Genomic DNA, 15,081 nt, shown 5'->3' on the forward strand with positions numbered 1-15,081 from the left:
ATGATCCGCCACTTGATATGGCACCGAGCCTTATACTCAGGGCTTGCTGTCCCCCATACTGTATAGGAGTACTCACGCCCTCCACCACGAGAAGTCGCCTCCATCGGCGGGCTCACCGGGCTCTAGGGGGTTTTCAGATGCTTGTCTTCAAGGCTCAAAAGTACGCATTGGCTGCTCCCGATCCTCCCCTTAGGAGTAATCTATCGATCGAGGACCGGATCACTCGCTTCCACCGGTGCCGGTATCACCAAACACTGAACATATTGTGAACCGCGTGTGCATTTCCGACGGCCTACACTTCGGATCGCCACGGGTCTTCAAGAGTGCATCTCTACACCCTCACAGCAACATACTAAGACTCGTCAGTCCCTTAGTCTGATAACCGGCGTAGAACTAGCGCGCATAGCCAGCTTGATTAGTGTATCCATGCACAGTGGCAGCCCCTGAAGCCGGTCTGCGGAAGAAGCGGCACCATCAGCCAGAGACCACATCTGGTAGTAGGTCACACAACATGGCTGGTCAGAAAACGCACAGCCGCGACACGTGCTTCAATATATTTGATATATATGTCGGTGAAGTTCACGGCCCTCTGGAATTGGGACGCTAAGCAGTCGAAGATCTGTACGAAAACGAAAGGACTGCACAGGCATTTCGAGCGGTTCAAGCGACAGGCTCCTAGGGCCAGGCGGAGCCGGTTTTTCTGGGAACGGCGTGCCTTGCGAATACCGTACTCTAAGCAGTTTTCGCGCCGAACAAGCCTTCCGCGGACGTAAACTTGCAGCCCAGAAGGCTCCAGCCTCTATCCTGCTTTTGTCTGCATCCTACGGCCTCGCCACAGGTCTGCTGGGTCTTCGCCTAAACAAATCGCACGGTACAAACATCCACTCGATCGTCGATCACATTCCGCGGCCTCGTTGACCAGGGAAACGTGTTGGTATATTCCTCCGCGACCCCTGGACGCAGGCGCCGGAGAAGATTTTTCTAGAGCCAAGGAGAAGACCATTCTGTCGAGCTAGGAGACTTTACCTGGAAGGAGTCGATGCACCCTCATGACTTTCCTTCGACCCACGTCAGGACACCTCTCTACCTGTCCTAGGAAATCTGTGCTACAGGAGAAATACACTTGCTCTTTGAAACCCGTCCATTGGGATGCACCGTGTATGGATTCTGCAAAGGAGAAGAACCATTAAACCCGTACTCCCACCTGTAGCTTGCTGTCCAGGTACTCCTTGTCAGTGATATTTCCCACTCGTCACGCTACAGCTGTCTAGAGAGCTGGGCGACGCTTGCACAAGGACTCCGTTTACAGTAGTGGGTTAAGTATTTGCCGTCGCGCCTAGACCCCGGCTTTTTGGCCCCATGGAGAGGTGCTGTTGGCGAGGATCTGGGCCAAGTACGCGAACAGTGCGTGATAGGGGGTTAGGCGAACCGACAACGAAGTGTACACAGTGTAAGTCCAGGCATCGCAGTTGACTGGCCTGATGCTCTCCCACCTGCTGTCTGTGTTGAGTTTCAAGCAACCTTTGGTACGAGTCCTCAACCTACCAGGTACCAGGTAACTGTAGCAATCCACGCATGTACCGTGACGATACGTGACAGACACAAATTTCAAATGACAGCTAAGTAGGTATATAGTCACGTGATTGTCCAATCCCCAACATGACGGGGACGACTTCCCCAATCTTCGCCCAATTGCCGAGGAAGTTGAGAAAGTTTGAACTGGTGTCCAGGCAAATCAGCCAAAAGCAACATTCACATCATGAGCCGTGCTGCTGTACAGTTGCTCCAATGACGATATTCGAACTCTCACAAGCCATTCGAACTCTCTCAAGCCACTGGCACGCATACCCGGCGGCTGAAAGCTTGTACTCTCATCGATATGCCTCAAAGCAGCCGGGCATTCGCCGGGTGGTAAGAGAAACCCTCTGAATTGAATTGAATATACCCATTCTCAGAGGCATAAGCCTCCCGAGATTTCGGTTCCCTGGTGATCAATGATGTGGAGAAATCCCCATGTCCCCAGTGTTCCTGGCTTGAATACCCCAACACCAAGCTCATAAGACTACGACTTTGCAACTAGTCTTCCAGCCAATTCTGAAGATCCTTCAACACACTTGTATCTGTGGTATCTATCAAAATGCCGTCACCTACTCACGACGCGAACATGGAGGCACACAATATGCACGACATGAGCAACAACGTCGACGTGTTGAAGCCCGAAGCCGAAGTCGAGGAGTACATCGATGAAGGCCGATTGGCCGCCGTGGCGGATTTCGAAGCGAAAGAGGCCAAACTCAGACGCAAACTCGACCTGTACATCGCGCCCGTCATGATGATGCTCATGCTCATTTCTTATCTTGATCGCGGCAACATCGGTTTCGCCGCGACTCAAGGCATGTCCAAGGACATTGGCCTCAAAGGCAATCAACTCAATGTAAGTCCCTGCTATGTCCAACTGCAGACCTGCCAAGACTGACAGTATCGTAGGCCGCCGTCTCAATCTTCTACGCTACATATGTGTTGGCCGAAATGCCTGCGTCGTTGGCCGTCAAACGACTGAAATTCCACCGTGTCATCCCCGCCATCACATTCTGCTGGGGCTTGGTGTGCATGAGTTGTGGATTTGTGCAAAACTTTCCCGGCCTTGTCGTGACCAGACTGCTGCTCGGGTGGTTTGAAGGGGTATGTGCTCGATTCCTATACCAACGTGAATGTTACTGACAAGAACACCGCAGTGCCTGTTCCCCGCTATGACTTTACTGCTTGCCAACTGGTACCGACGAGAAGAATTGGCTCAGAGAGTGTCCTACCTTTTTAGTAAGTACCTGCCATCCCCAATATGCGGATACATCATACTAACATGATGCGAACAGTCGCTTCAGCTCTATCCGGCGCATTCGGCGGCCTCATCGCCTTTGGCATTCTCTACATGGACGGCGTTGCAGGCTACCCAGGCTGGCGCTGGCTGTACATCCTCGAAGGTCTTCTAACCCTAGTCTGGGCCGTAGCCTGTATCTTCCTAGTCCCCTCATCCTACAAGACAGCCTACTTCCTCAACGACGAAGACAAAAAGATCATGGCCATCCGCGAATCCCTCAGTGAGTCCTACTCAGGCGGCGACGGGCACTACAAGATCAAAGACCTCAAACTCGCATGGGGAGACGCAAAGACCTGGCTCCACGGCATCTCCCAAATCGGCGTCGTAACCATCCTTTATGGTTTCGGCACCTTCCTCCCTGTCATCCTGAAGTACGGATTTCACTATACAACCAAGCAAGCTCAGTACCTCGTCATCCCCGTCAACCTATGGGGCGCGATCGTGTATGCCATCGGCGCCGTGATTTCGGACCGATACAACAAACGTTTCTGGATCATGGCGGTGTGCGCGCCCGTCGGAATCGCAGGTTATGCGATTCTCCTGTCTGATGTCCCCGTCGGTGTGCAGTACTTTGCCACGTATCTCATTGCGACAGCCTGCTTTTTGTGCACAGGTGGCAACATCGCGTGGTTATCCGGCAACGTGGCACCCGATGGCAAGAGGGCGGCTAGTCTGGGAACTCAACTCACACTGACAAACCTGGGAGGAATCATTTCTGGGCAGATCTACGCTTCGACCGACGCCCCGCACTTTACTCTCGGTCATGCATGGTCGCTTGGCAGTCTGGGATTCTCGTGGACCATCTTCTGGATCATCAGAGCCTTGTACAAGAAGAGAGAGGCGGGCAAGGAAAAGGCACGCGCGGAGGGAGTGGTTGTGCCACCCGAGGAGTTTACCGACCGCTCGCCTACCTTCAAGTACCAGATGTAGTTCTACAGGAGTTGGAATCGGACAAGGCCCAAGGGGCACAAGCGGCCAAGTGCCATATAATCCAGTGGGGGTTCTTCGGGACTCCCCCCGGTCTGGCTACCTGGGAAGCTAGAGCGTCAGCGACAAGATATTGGGAATATCTATAGACAATATTGAAACTGAGTTTATCGGGCCAACCTGCCCTGCTCATACAAACAGTCTCTCATTTTATATGTTCAAATACTCCTCTCGCAAGTGCCCAGTGCTGTGATCCACTATCTTTTTCAAGGCAAACCGGGGGTATAGTGGCAAGATCAACCAAATGCTCAAGCAGAAACGTCCTCCCATTTTCTGATCATAAAACATGCGTAGCCATCTTCTTCATGAAACGCTTCTCCGTCTTCGTCAATGAGCCCTGTTTGCCATTGTGTCCTGGTCAAGTCGATGGAAATCCCCCTCGTCATGTATCTTCCCTGCCCATCCCAACGCCTGAAAATATCGTACCCGTCCAAGGCCGTAGACAATGTCTTGCTCCAATGGGAACGGACTTTGCATACGTTCTCCGAAATAAAATGCTCCATTGAGATCCGACGCTCGTTTGGTTGCACTCAGCAGGACTCCCAATCGACGTTTGATCATGTCTCGTTGTCGACCAGCACTATGCCAATAGTCGACCAAACTCTCCAGTGCTTCGAGTCCGCTCGAGATCAAGGACATCATCTGACTCTTGTGGTCCATCAGATCCGATAGAGTACCTGAGGCTGTGATGACGTCCAATGCTACCGTGATGGCGAATCCGATAAATGGACTCGTTGTTGCGAACCGGAACAATGGAGAATTCTTCTCTTCGTCGTTGCTAAGTTGTTGTACCAACTCTAACATCGACTGAGCTTGCTTATATGCTCCTTTTTCTCCTCCTAATCGAATGGCGATCGCCTGTTGATCAAGTTCTCCATGACGAACATAGCGATTGACAAGCAACGCGGTGTAGTAATGCAAGATGTATAAGCCACTGACGGATTGCGACTGGGCGTCTCCATCTCTCACCCTTTCCAGATGAGTTTGGAGCTGACTCTCCCATGTTTCCAGTTTGTTCATGATATTGTGACGGAATCTCTCTGCTTCATCACTGTAGCGTACCCTATATCGCTTATTGGTTTGGTTGATCTGGTCGACCACCTCATGAAAGATCGTGGCGATCTCCACCAAGAAACCAAGCAGTCCCACCCGAGAGACGCTGTCAGCGCTAAGCGGCATACCAAGACTGAAAGGCGTTTCCCGTAGATGGCCTGACTCAAAGGTAACCTGGGTGCATGGTAATCGCAAGTGGCATTGGGATCGGTAGACGGAGCTGACAGTGGCTGAACAGCAGCCATTAAAACAATCCATGATATACGCAGACCAGAATGTTCGCCGTCTGCACTCCACGAGAGTTTCGTAATCAAAATGAAAGTCGAGCCTTTCATGTGGGAGAATCGTGCGAACACCCTCCTCGGTATTGTACTTCAAGCCGAATCCTGTCCTCACGGCGGAGCCGCAAAGATCCCATGCTTTGTTGTATTGGCCTTGCGAGAAAGCAAGAAGTGCAAGAATCAGTCGTGTTTGGAGGAGCTGCAGACTGAAAGTGTCGGCATTTCGTGCGATAGCCTCTTCAGCGAAGCCTGTGAACAACGAACGGTGAGTATCGGCATCAGGTCGACGAGCGAAAACTGTTCCCATAGCCATCATAGCGTACAACAACATCTTGTCAGTTGATGACTTCGAGGCAGACTCCGTCACCCAACCAAGAAAAGCTTGCCTGGGCAAAGTCCAATATGTGGCAGCGTCGACATGGGAGAGGTATTTGCGTACGTAGTGCACGGTCAAGCCACGATCAAGCTCGACAGGGTCGATGTGCCAGGAGAAGCTCGGCGTAGTTGTTGGTGATGGTAAAGATGCCAGTGATGGCTCGGCGACTGCTCCTTTGACCTGATAGCCGCCAGGAACAGGGTGAGGCGATGGTGATCGGCGAGCCTTCTTCGCTGGTCGGGAATGATCCGAATCGTGGTCTTGAGAAGCCCCGTCCTCGGATGTTGGAGACAAAAGGCTTTCCAGCGTCATCGATGTTCTCTGTGCAGGCCTGGCCAGTTCTTGAGACATCCAGTCTGCCGACGCATTTGAGCCCCGTCGTCCAGCTCCTGCATCTTGTATCTGCGCAGATGGCGAGGACCGTGCCGGAGAATGAGCGGCTGAGCCTGCTTGCTTAGAGCCAGCGCGGCTCCTAGAACGATAGTGAGTCAGATGAATAGGGAGGGGCTTCAGGAGAAGCATCACTTACATCGAGTCGAATTTGCACTCACGGCCAAACTTCAGGCATTGGGCACATTTCGGCACGCTGGGATCACATTTGATCTTCTTTTCTCTGCACGTGTTGCAAGCCTGCCCCAACCGTTTCCTAGGTTTGCCAGCTTTGGTGGTGCCCCATTTCGGGTTGACGGCATCGCCATTGATGACCTTCTGACACACGGTGCCATCGTCATAGACGTAACAGAGACCTTTGTCTGCAACCACTTCCTCCCTCAACATTGATCTCCCATAGCCCAGGTCGAAGGGAGGACCTGAAGGGGGCATGCCGGACAAAGCTGGGCGCCCATCCGGAGGGAGGTAGTTGGCGTAAGCCCAGTAGGCTTCTTGGTTAGTTTCTGCATGGGGGGTATGTGGTTGCGGGCCCGTCTGTGGAGGGTATTGCATCGGGTGCCGTTCCGGAGGCCCATACAACGTCGCCTGAGGTGGACGGTGAAGAGTGGGAGGACCGTTCTGGAGCCTTCCATCACCGTGACTTGAACCAGGACTGGTTTGTGCATAGCTTGGGCCGTCATGAGAGGCACCAGATAGAAAGTCACCGAAAGACGGCAAGCGTGTTTTGTGTGTTGAGCCATCGCTCGGCGCCATTGGCGCGGACGGCGTCGAGTTGAGTGACAGGCGGGTGAGATGCTGGACGGTAGGACAAGGACGGAAGTGGTGCTGAGTATCGTGCCACCGTTTCAGTTGCGAGTCTGGAGGCAGAACAGCACTCGTGGCCATGAGGACGTAGTTTCGAAGAGTGGGTAGGTCTGGTTTGTTTGATTTGTTAGGTGTGGCGCTTTGCCATGCATTCGATGCCTGATTCAAAGACGTCCAAGCACGCCAGACGGACTAGACCCAGGACCTGATTGACTCTCAATTGCGGCAGTGTGACAGTCAAGCAATTTTCTCTGCGCTTTCCGTCCCAGCTCCAATCAAGGGACTAGGCTTTGCCGCATCACAAGCCGCTAAAGCAGAGAATCGTGGAATGGTAGTGACAGAATGTCAAGTCGTAGCCGAGATCCTATGCCGGCACGTAAGGCGTAGTAACGCTGGGCGAGAACCTGCAAGATGTTGGCATTGGTCCGTGACAGCGATGGATTTTCTTGACGACTGCTGGGAAGCAATAGAATGGTGCTGGAAAGAAGCAGGTGAGTGAGGACGTAGCACGCGTTATGGAGACGTATTACCCCAGAGTGCGAGTCCTTTGATGTTAGAGCACCATCTCCCCGCGTAATCGGAAGAGCAAAGCGAGACTAGGGACGGGGGAGGATGTTCTTGAGTAACCGGTAGTACAGGTTGTAGATGAGGACGGCTGGTCGCCCACCGGGAGGGTGGTCATGTATGTAGGACGGTCGGTCGTAGTAAGATGTGAGCCTGCACGGTGATCGAATAGGAAGCAAGCAGCCTCCTTCGTCAACGGGGTGGACAGAATGTGGTCTTGGATGCAGGGAGCCCAGGTGATGGCGTCTGGCCATGGGTCTTACCCATAGCAAGAGGCCAGGGTGACATGGTTCAATGAGGGATGGTGGCCTCGTGGAGTCGCATGATTCCGAACACCCTTACGCATGCCATCTTTGGCCCTTGTCGATCGCCTTGCAGGGATATCGAGTCGACGGAAGAAGCAGGTGGAGTCTTTGGTTTGTGGCCAGGGGTGGTGGGAACGGCAGGGCATCGTGCGAGCTCCTCTCACGAAAGCTTCGTCTAGTCTCGGCAGATCATATGCTGGAGGGAGGGGATACACTGTGGCCACATCATGAATCACCACTACTAGTCACAAGTCGAGGAGGAGATTGTGATAGTTGACGCACTAAAGGCTTCATAGTAGGAACCAGCAGGTGGCGGACAGTGGCTCGAGCAGATCTGCGGATTTTAAAGCGAATGATCATGCTAGTTTGTTGTGACGACAGAAAAGAGACGAAGGCGAGACGATGGATGACGATTGAAAAGGGAAAGAGAGAAGCTGAAGGGGAGTAACACGACCAGGGAAGACCGGGGCGATGGAGAGGGCCAGAAAAGCCAATAACCGAGCCTTGAAATGGCCCGAAAAAAACACCTTGTTACCAGACACAAATTGGAGGGAATCAACGACTGACGGTACAGTAGTAGAAAACCAAAAAAGAATGGATATCTTGGGGTACAATAATTGTCTGTTTGAACATATGCCTGTGCCTGCGCCTGCTCCTTTCTGCAGCTGCGCCCGCGATTCTCCAGGCATACCCAGAGCAAATGGAAAAGCAAACCACCTCACCCATGATACCACTTATTTGTGACCATTTCACCAATTCTGCCCGGATATTCTTTTTGGCCCTCGCTTCGATACAAGCACGTACATTTCCGTTCGTGTAATTCTTGGTATTTTACCAGTGGTAGATCTAGCAGGCTGACTGCATGGCCACGGCTGGGTAAACATGCCAAACCGCCTCTTCTTGATGGACACTTTCCAAACTCCCGTTGTTTTGCCCTCCAATCGCTAAACACTAGTGCCCCACCGGCGGACGTTAGACTCCTTAACTCTAATATCTGCGCCCACTACCTTTCTCTACCGAGACTCCGAGACCCTAACTTTACACGAAGCTTTGCTGGAAGTCTGTTCTGCTGTACCACATGGCGGCTCGCAGCCCCTACCCTCACCCCAAAAGGATCGACACGCAGCTGCAGCTCCTGTGCATCCAGGCAAAACGGAACAGTTTTGAAGCATTGACGCGGCTGGTGCCTTGAAGTACTATGCTCGGCATTCCTCTAGCCCAGAAGATACGAGCCTCAAGACCAACAAGGTCATAGGAGAGGCAAACCTCTCCATTTTTGGCCATACTCTCACGTAAAAGTCGCTACCCGAAATGAATCGAGGAGACGCCACATATCCACCAGGTTGCTGCAATCCGAACGACCAGAAAAGAAGAGGTTTTGGAGATACGAATACTGCAGGCACAAGAAAGCCGTGACTGGTTACACACGGGTAAAGCTTCTGGCCTCATGTTCCACCACTACTATCAGCAGCCGAACATGCATTAGTCTTTGACCCTCCAAGCACGTCGTATGGGCTTTAGCTTAGGTTGAAGAGCTCGCACTGTTTTCGAAGTCAAGGCCAACGCCAACGTCAACGTCAACGCCAACTTCTGCCGAGCTGCATGTCCTGCAAAAGCAAACTATGATGGTATCAGGTAAGACTCGGGCCCCAGAGGGTTAGTGTGACCCTAAAGGCTAAGGGGGATCCAGCCAGTTCGGCATCTTGTTTCCGTCTGCTTAGGCGGTAGGGCCGGCGCGAAAAGGCAAACCGCCACCTGCAGCCGGCGATTTGATCACACCCGTATGGCCATGGAGGCTAGGCCCGCCCGCACTCGACTAGGGTATTCTGAACATTAAGGTTCAATCCTCAGGATCCCTCCCTGCAAATCTCGTTGCATCATCGCACTTTTGAGGAAAACCCCCGACCATGGATATGGCACGGTTTTGGAGCCTCGTGGTTCGAGATCCGCCTCACACCTGCGGAGGCGTCTGGCCGACGGGTCACGGAGTGTAGTACAGCAGGCCGCTCATGCAATCAAACTGGCTTGACACGAGCAACTACCAGCCGTGCTGTCTGTTGCTCTCCCATACGTCTTCAGTCACGGATCACTCAAAATCAGAGCTACCAGACACACAGTCCAGGGTGCCTGCCGACACACGAAGGTTCCTGCCCGTCACAATCTTCTAGAGTTGTCGCAAGACATGTTGTTGTTCAAGTTGGCAATGAGTTATAACGGTGTATGGCGCCTTGTCCCCCTTTGGCAACAGCTGAAGGTGATGTCTCGGGCTGGTCTTCCCCACCTCTGAAAACTACTGCCCCTCTGATGCAAATGAGCATCTTTTGTCTCACAGCAAAGGCGTATATTATTGGACGTCGAGCAGCCAGGACGTTATAATATTCTCTCATGTCGCCACTTCCCAATCACTGACCTGGCCGTCAGCGTCCATCATGTGCGCTTCGTATATCCCACTTATTGTTGCCATTGACCTACCCAGTAACTGTGCTGTACTTTAGTAAGTCCAACATATGCGGATAGAGATGATCCGTAGGCTACGGGTCCGAGCGGCAAATTCTTGTAAAGTCTAATACCATCCTCCTTTATTTATTGGCCTTATAAGGAAAGCGTCAAAAGGACAAGGCTTTTATGGACATGCGAGAAGTCCAAGAGCGCGCGGCTACACTGGGTTGAGGATAGTCATGTCAGAAAGGACTTTCTCCCGTCAATGACCTGTATTACTCGAGCCAGCTCGTCGTGACGATGGTACGCGTACTCAGTCAATTAAGGTGACCAGTCCGATTTGGAGACCTTCCCCCAGAGAGTCTTGGGTATAGAACAGAAGAGGTCCATGAAACTCGATGTGTGACCAACTACTGTCTCATCATTTGGTCACTGTTGCGTGCAATCCTGGGCAGTTTTCGGTGGCGCCAGACGACTTCCATGATAATCCATGATTGAACCAAAGAGAACACCCCAAGTTCCAACCCCGGATCATTTGAAGCCGCCCGCATTCGACCAAAGCCTTTTAGCTGCTGAGGTCTCATGCAGGCGCCCGACAATGACCATGCAACAGTTTTTCCAGCCAGACTACTGCTGGCCCCGACAAGAATTGAGGTCTGTTACTGTTATTGCGAAGACGCAAACTACTGCGCAGAGCTTTGCGCTTTGCGGAACCGCTATGCGGCACTCCGGAATGACGCTTTAACAAACCTTTTGACCCATATATATCCAGTACTTGCTGGGGGCAACAAGTGTCACAAATTGTTGGTCACAGGGCCTAGACTAACCAGATAGTGCCAGATGAATTTCTCGGTCCGCAAGCACTGCTCAAGGATGATGACCGAGATTGAAAAGGTAGAAGGACAAGGTACAATAAGCCCTTACTTCAACTGGAACTTTTCCTAGAGGTCCGTTGCTGCACCCAACCAGGTTCGTCTGGCGCCAACCTGGTCGACTGTCTTGTCGGTGGCAAGCATACTAGTAACATGTGGAAAAAACCCTTGGAACGGTTTTTTGACAGGTGCAGGAAGAAGTTGCCAGCCAACAGCGCCCAAATGTGTCGGTGGGCTTGCATGGACTGACAGGTGCATGACAGAATTCTGGGTACGGACTACCTGTTCAAGCCGGGATCTACACAGGCTGGCTTAACTTGAGCCGGATCGGCCACCATGGGCGACGAGAAAGCAATTGGCTGATGGCACGTCCGAAATGCACGTTTTTGACTCGGACATGCCAATGCCAACCGCGCTCCTTGTGGCATTCGCGGGACCCGCCCATATCATCTCATCACGCCTACGAAGCATCCAAATGTACGGCCTTGCATGAGCGAGGCCCAGGGTTTTGCCTCTATTGTTGCATTTGGTCACACCTCAACTTTCAGGGCGACAGAACCCCAGAATCCAATTGCGTGTTGGACTCCTCCTCCTCACCGAACAGCCGACTTCTCAGGCATCAACACAATTGTACAGGTCTTAGTAATCGCGCATTTGTGACAGGTCTCATGAGACGCAATGGACGCGGGGACATCATGCGCCGCTAAAGTGCCGGACTGTTCTCTGGTCCGAAAGACTGTTGAGTTCAACACAACGCCTGACCCATGCTGAGTTTTATGCGCCAATAATTGCGGTATGGTCTGTGACGAGATGGGCGCCGGACGGGTCTATCCATGGGAAGTCTCCATCCCCTAGACTACCCCCGTACGGATTGACTTAGGAGGAATGATTCAACTTGCGAATCTCACCTTGGCTCTTGAGAGACCTCACCAAAGGCTGCGGCCCGGGGCACATGCGTCTACGATCGGCTGAACTGATACGAAGGATAAAAGTGGTGGGACTCAAGATAGGATTTGTTGTGCGGCAATAGGGGGTTGGATCTTTGTATCACTCCAAGCGGGTGATATGAAGCCAGGTCCAACCCCATCGCAAGGGAAGACGCTCGGCAGCCCATCAATCTTGACTAGCGACGATGATTCCTCCTGTTGTTTCACAAACAGCAGTCGTGTTGACTACGATGCTCGCGCACTCCGGTACCCCAGGATGGAGCCTCTTGGTCAACAACCGGCATCCATCACTGTTGCCGTGAATTCAGCACTTGGCAATTCACCAGCCTCGGCAATCTCTGGGCCGGAAGGCTCGACTTACAAGCGCATACTCGCTCTGTCACCTTACCATGGTCTATCTTACATATTTCAAGCGTCCTGACCCTGCATGTTTGCACTACTGGACAACCCCGCCATATTCATGCTTCTGGTTGCTCCCGAAGAGGATCCGGCCTGCATCCCAGTCACAATCATGGGAATTCCAACGGCCTGGATAAATCGCATGGGCCATCCCGCTTTACGAGCCGCGTGCTCAAAGCCCTTGCAAGACCTAATCCTTCCTCGTCCAGTGTGAGCGTCATTGATGCACGACCTTCCTGTTGCAATCACCAAGTGGTTCCTCGACATCGAGCCTGACACTAATAATCAAGGGCTTGAAATTCTGCTCCTTGGAACCGTTACAGTACAGATCTTAGCCCGAGCATCTCGTGGCCCCAAGCACGGCACGATGACTCGGTACACACACGAGACCATCCCCTCGATCGGGAGTTCCATTTCCAAACATGCTGCGAATCAGAAGCACAGAATCTTTCTCAAAAACGGGATTCTTCATCTCTCCGCCAGATCTGCAGGAACATGGGAAGATTTCCCTAGTACAGTAGAGCACTAACTTATTGGTCTGTTGATTGGGTCATTCCCACACTTCCTTCAGTGGTTTCAGCTTGAACCGCACCGTGGTCCATAACCATTACTGATGCGCATCTTACAACCACAACGAGAGCCAAGTACACTAATTTTCACTACTATAGGCTCCTACGGCTCCCCATCACCACGATCATCATTGCTTCTCAGACCAGACACTAAAATGTTTCGGCCCTGCTCATATCCTGTCTCGCCAAGTTCTGTCACGACCAAGCCGTACCCTCCCCGGCCCTAGGACCTCGCTTACACTCGCGCCCTCTCAGGAAGAGCATGACAAATGTTAGCCACTCCGCGGACCTTGTGGCTGGCCCGAGTGAGACGGCGCACTTGTGTAGAACGAGACTGCTGGCTTCATGGCTTCGATCTGCACAAAGAGATTGGCTTCCCGGTCCAGCTGAACTCCAATGCTGCATGAAATCGAGATCTGAAATACCAAGGCGCTCATGCCGAGACCCTATATTGTCCAATGCGTCCTTCCCCGAGTTCTTCTGAACTCTACGCATGTCCTAACCTCAATCATAAGTCCCTCATTTGAAGGGGCTACGAGACCAAAGTACCCGATCCTCGGTATACGTTGGATGAAACGTGGATCACGGCTTCAACAGGTCAAGTGCCCAGCATATGACAGTCATCCGTCCTGCTATTCGGCAGAGTAAATACACCCTAGGAATCAGATTCCAAGCGAGCTTCTTCTTGTCTGCTCTTGTCGTCTTCCAGAGTTCAGAAGTCAGAAGACAAGGTTTCCGAAGTCTATCACGAAGTCTATCACACACCACCTCAGCGGCTCCGGGAGATTAAACACTTGCAGGATCTCTCCAAGTACCTTTTTATGAAGAAGCTCGATCTGACGCGAACTCTCGCCCCGCGATCTTGCCAGCCAGATCTTCCCAACGAAGCATCTCTACCCCGAGACCGAAACTCAATCTCATAATTCTGGAAAAGGACTCCGTAACCTACCTAGGTACTATTTCGACCTCGAACCATCGTCCGATGCAGCAATTCAGTGGACCTTTGAGTTGAATTTGCAACCCAGAGTCTCTCGGTCACCGGAACAGACCGAGGTCTGTGTGCCAAATTATGCTCCATCTCAGGCAACGAAGCCTTGGTACGGGCACAAGTACCTGCCTTGTGCACGCCGGAGAAGTACTCCGACAGCGTTAAACGCGGTACCAAGACCACCGGCAACCCGCAATCGCTTCTTATTCGCTTTATCTGCAAGTACAAGTCACGATCTGTCCAAATGGAGACCTTTATCTATGTCGCGACTACCCGAATAAGTTAACTTAGGCCCCAATGCTCCCCTTTTTTGACATCTAAATGCAGGGATGATCTGATGTCGGAACAAACTTGCGAAACTTGCGAGATCCTTGACAGCTGTGTCTCCAAGATGTGCCACTAAACCAGCTAAAACAACTCCAAGCCGGATATCGAGGGCCCAAGAAACTCGACCTGAAGTGCCTGGCTCCAAAATGCGTCTCTGGCGAAACGGCACCGGGGGGTCGTGTCTATGACCCTTCGATGTTCCGAGAAGCCGGTCAGGTCAGTTCATGCACGGGAAAGTCGCCTCGACGACCGTGGAGCATCTTGTGATCGCTGCCTGTCGTCTCGAACCAGTGGAACCATGTTATGGGCTGGATGATGATTTTCCTCGCGTAATAAGAGACGGATCATGTTGGACTCTTTCCAACACCGGTATTTTCCCAAACCGGGCAAAGGATCTTCAAGGTATGGCATTGAATGGCACGAGACTCTACGGTAGTATCAACGTGGATGCCTTTTTCAGAAACATGGATTCTAAGTATCTGGATTCAATCTGAATACGAAGCAGACACAATGCTATGGTCACATCTGAGAGTGACTTATGCCCCTGGGTGCAACGCTATGATGAGGCCTGAGGCCGATATGTCTCGCTCACTGCTCAAGCAAGCTAATTTACAACAGTGGCAGACTTGGCATATCTTTCACTCTAGTTTTCTACGACTTTGCTACAGATGCTGGACAGATATTGAAAAAACCATGGACCTCGCAGCGTCGGTGACTGAAATCTTGATATGTTTGCAGACGGAGTGATCATCAGACCGAACCCACTGCTCGCCGGAGACACGAGGGGAGGTAAGTCATGCCCCGGCAATTTGGACAGCCCTCTTGACAGTGTCAGGAAAGGATGCAGAATACGGAAGGTAAGTCGAATGTGACTCGAAGGAAGCATCCCCTGGGTCATCTCA

General features: G+C 52.1%; 2 protein-coding genes across 2 annotated transcripts; one reads left to right on the top strand and one right to left on the bottom strand.

Annotated features, from left to right (window-relative positions):
* Window positions 1-2,188: 2,188 nt before the first annotated feature.
* Window positions 2,189-3,808, top strand: EDD37DRAFT_657899 (retrograde regulation protein 2; the record flags this gene model as incomplete). Its single annotated transcript, XM_062818933.1, has 4 exons — window positions 2,189-2,434; window positions 2,488-2,682; window positions 2,736-2,817; window positions 2,874-3,808. 4 exons carry the CDS (start codon window positions 2,189-2,191, stop codon window positions 3,806-3,808), a joined length of 1,458 nt encoding a protein of 485 aa, XP_062670225.1.
* Window positions 3,809-4,008: 200 nt separating this feature from the next.
* On the bottom strand, window positions 4,009-7,158 carry EDD37DRAFT_408160 (fungal-specific transcription factor domain-containing protein). Its single transcript, XM_062812427.1, has 2 exons — window positions 6,105-7,158; window positions 4,009-6,047 (listed from the first exon to the last, which is right to left on the bottom strand). Exons 1-2 carry the CDS (start codon window positions 6,848-6,850, stop codon window positions 4,193-4,195), a joined length of 2,601 nt encoding a protein of 866 aa, XP_062670226.1. The 5' UTR covers window positions 6,851-7,158; the 3' UTR covers window positions 4,009-4,192.
* Between the last annotated feature and the right edge of the window lie 7,923 nt (window positions 7,159-15,081).

This window comes from Exophiala viscosa (genome assembly GCF_022695815.1).
Source record: "Exophiala viscosa unplaced genomic scaffold EDD37scaffold_5, whole genome shotgun sequence".
NCBI classification, from domain to species: domain Eukaryota; kingdom Fungi; phylum Ascomycota; class Eurotiomycetes; order Chaetothyriales; family Herpotrichiellaceae; genus Exophiala; species Exophiala viscosa.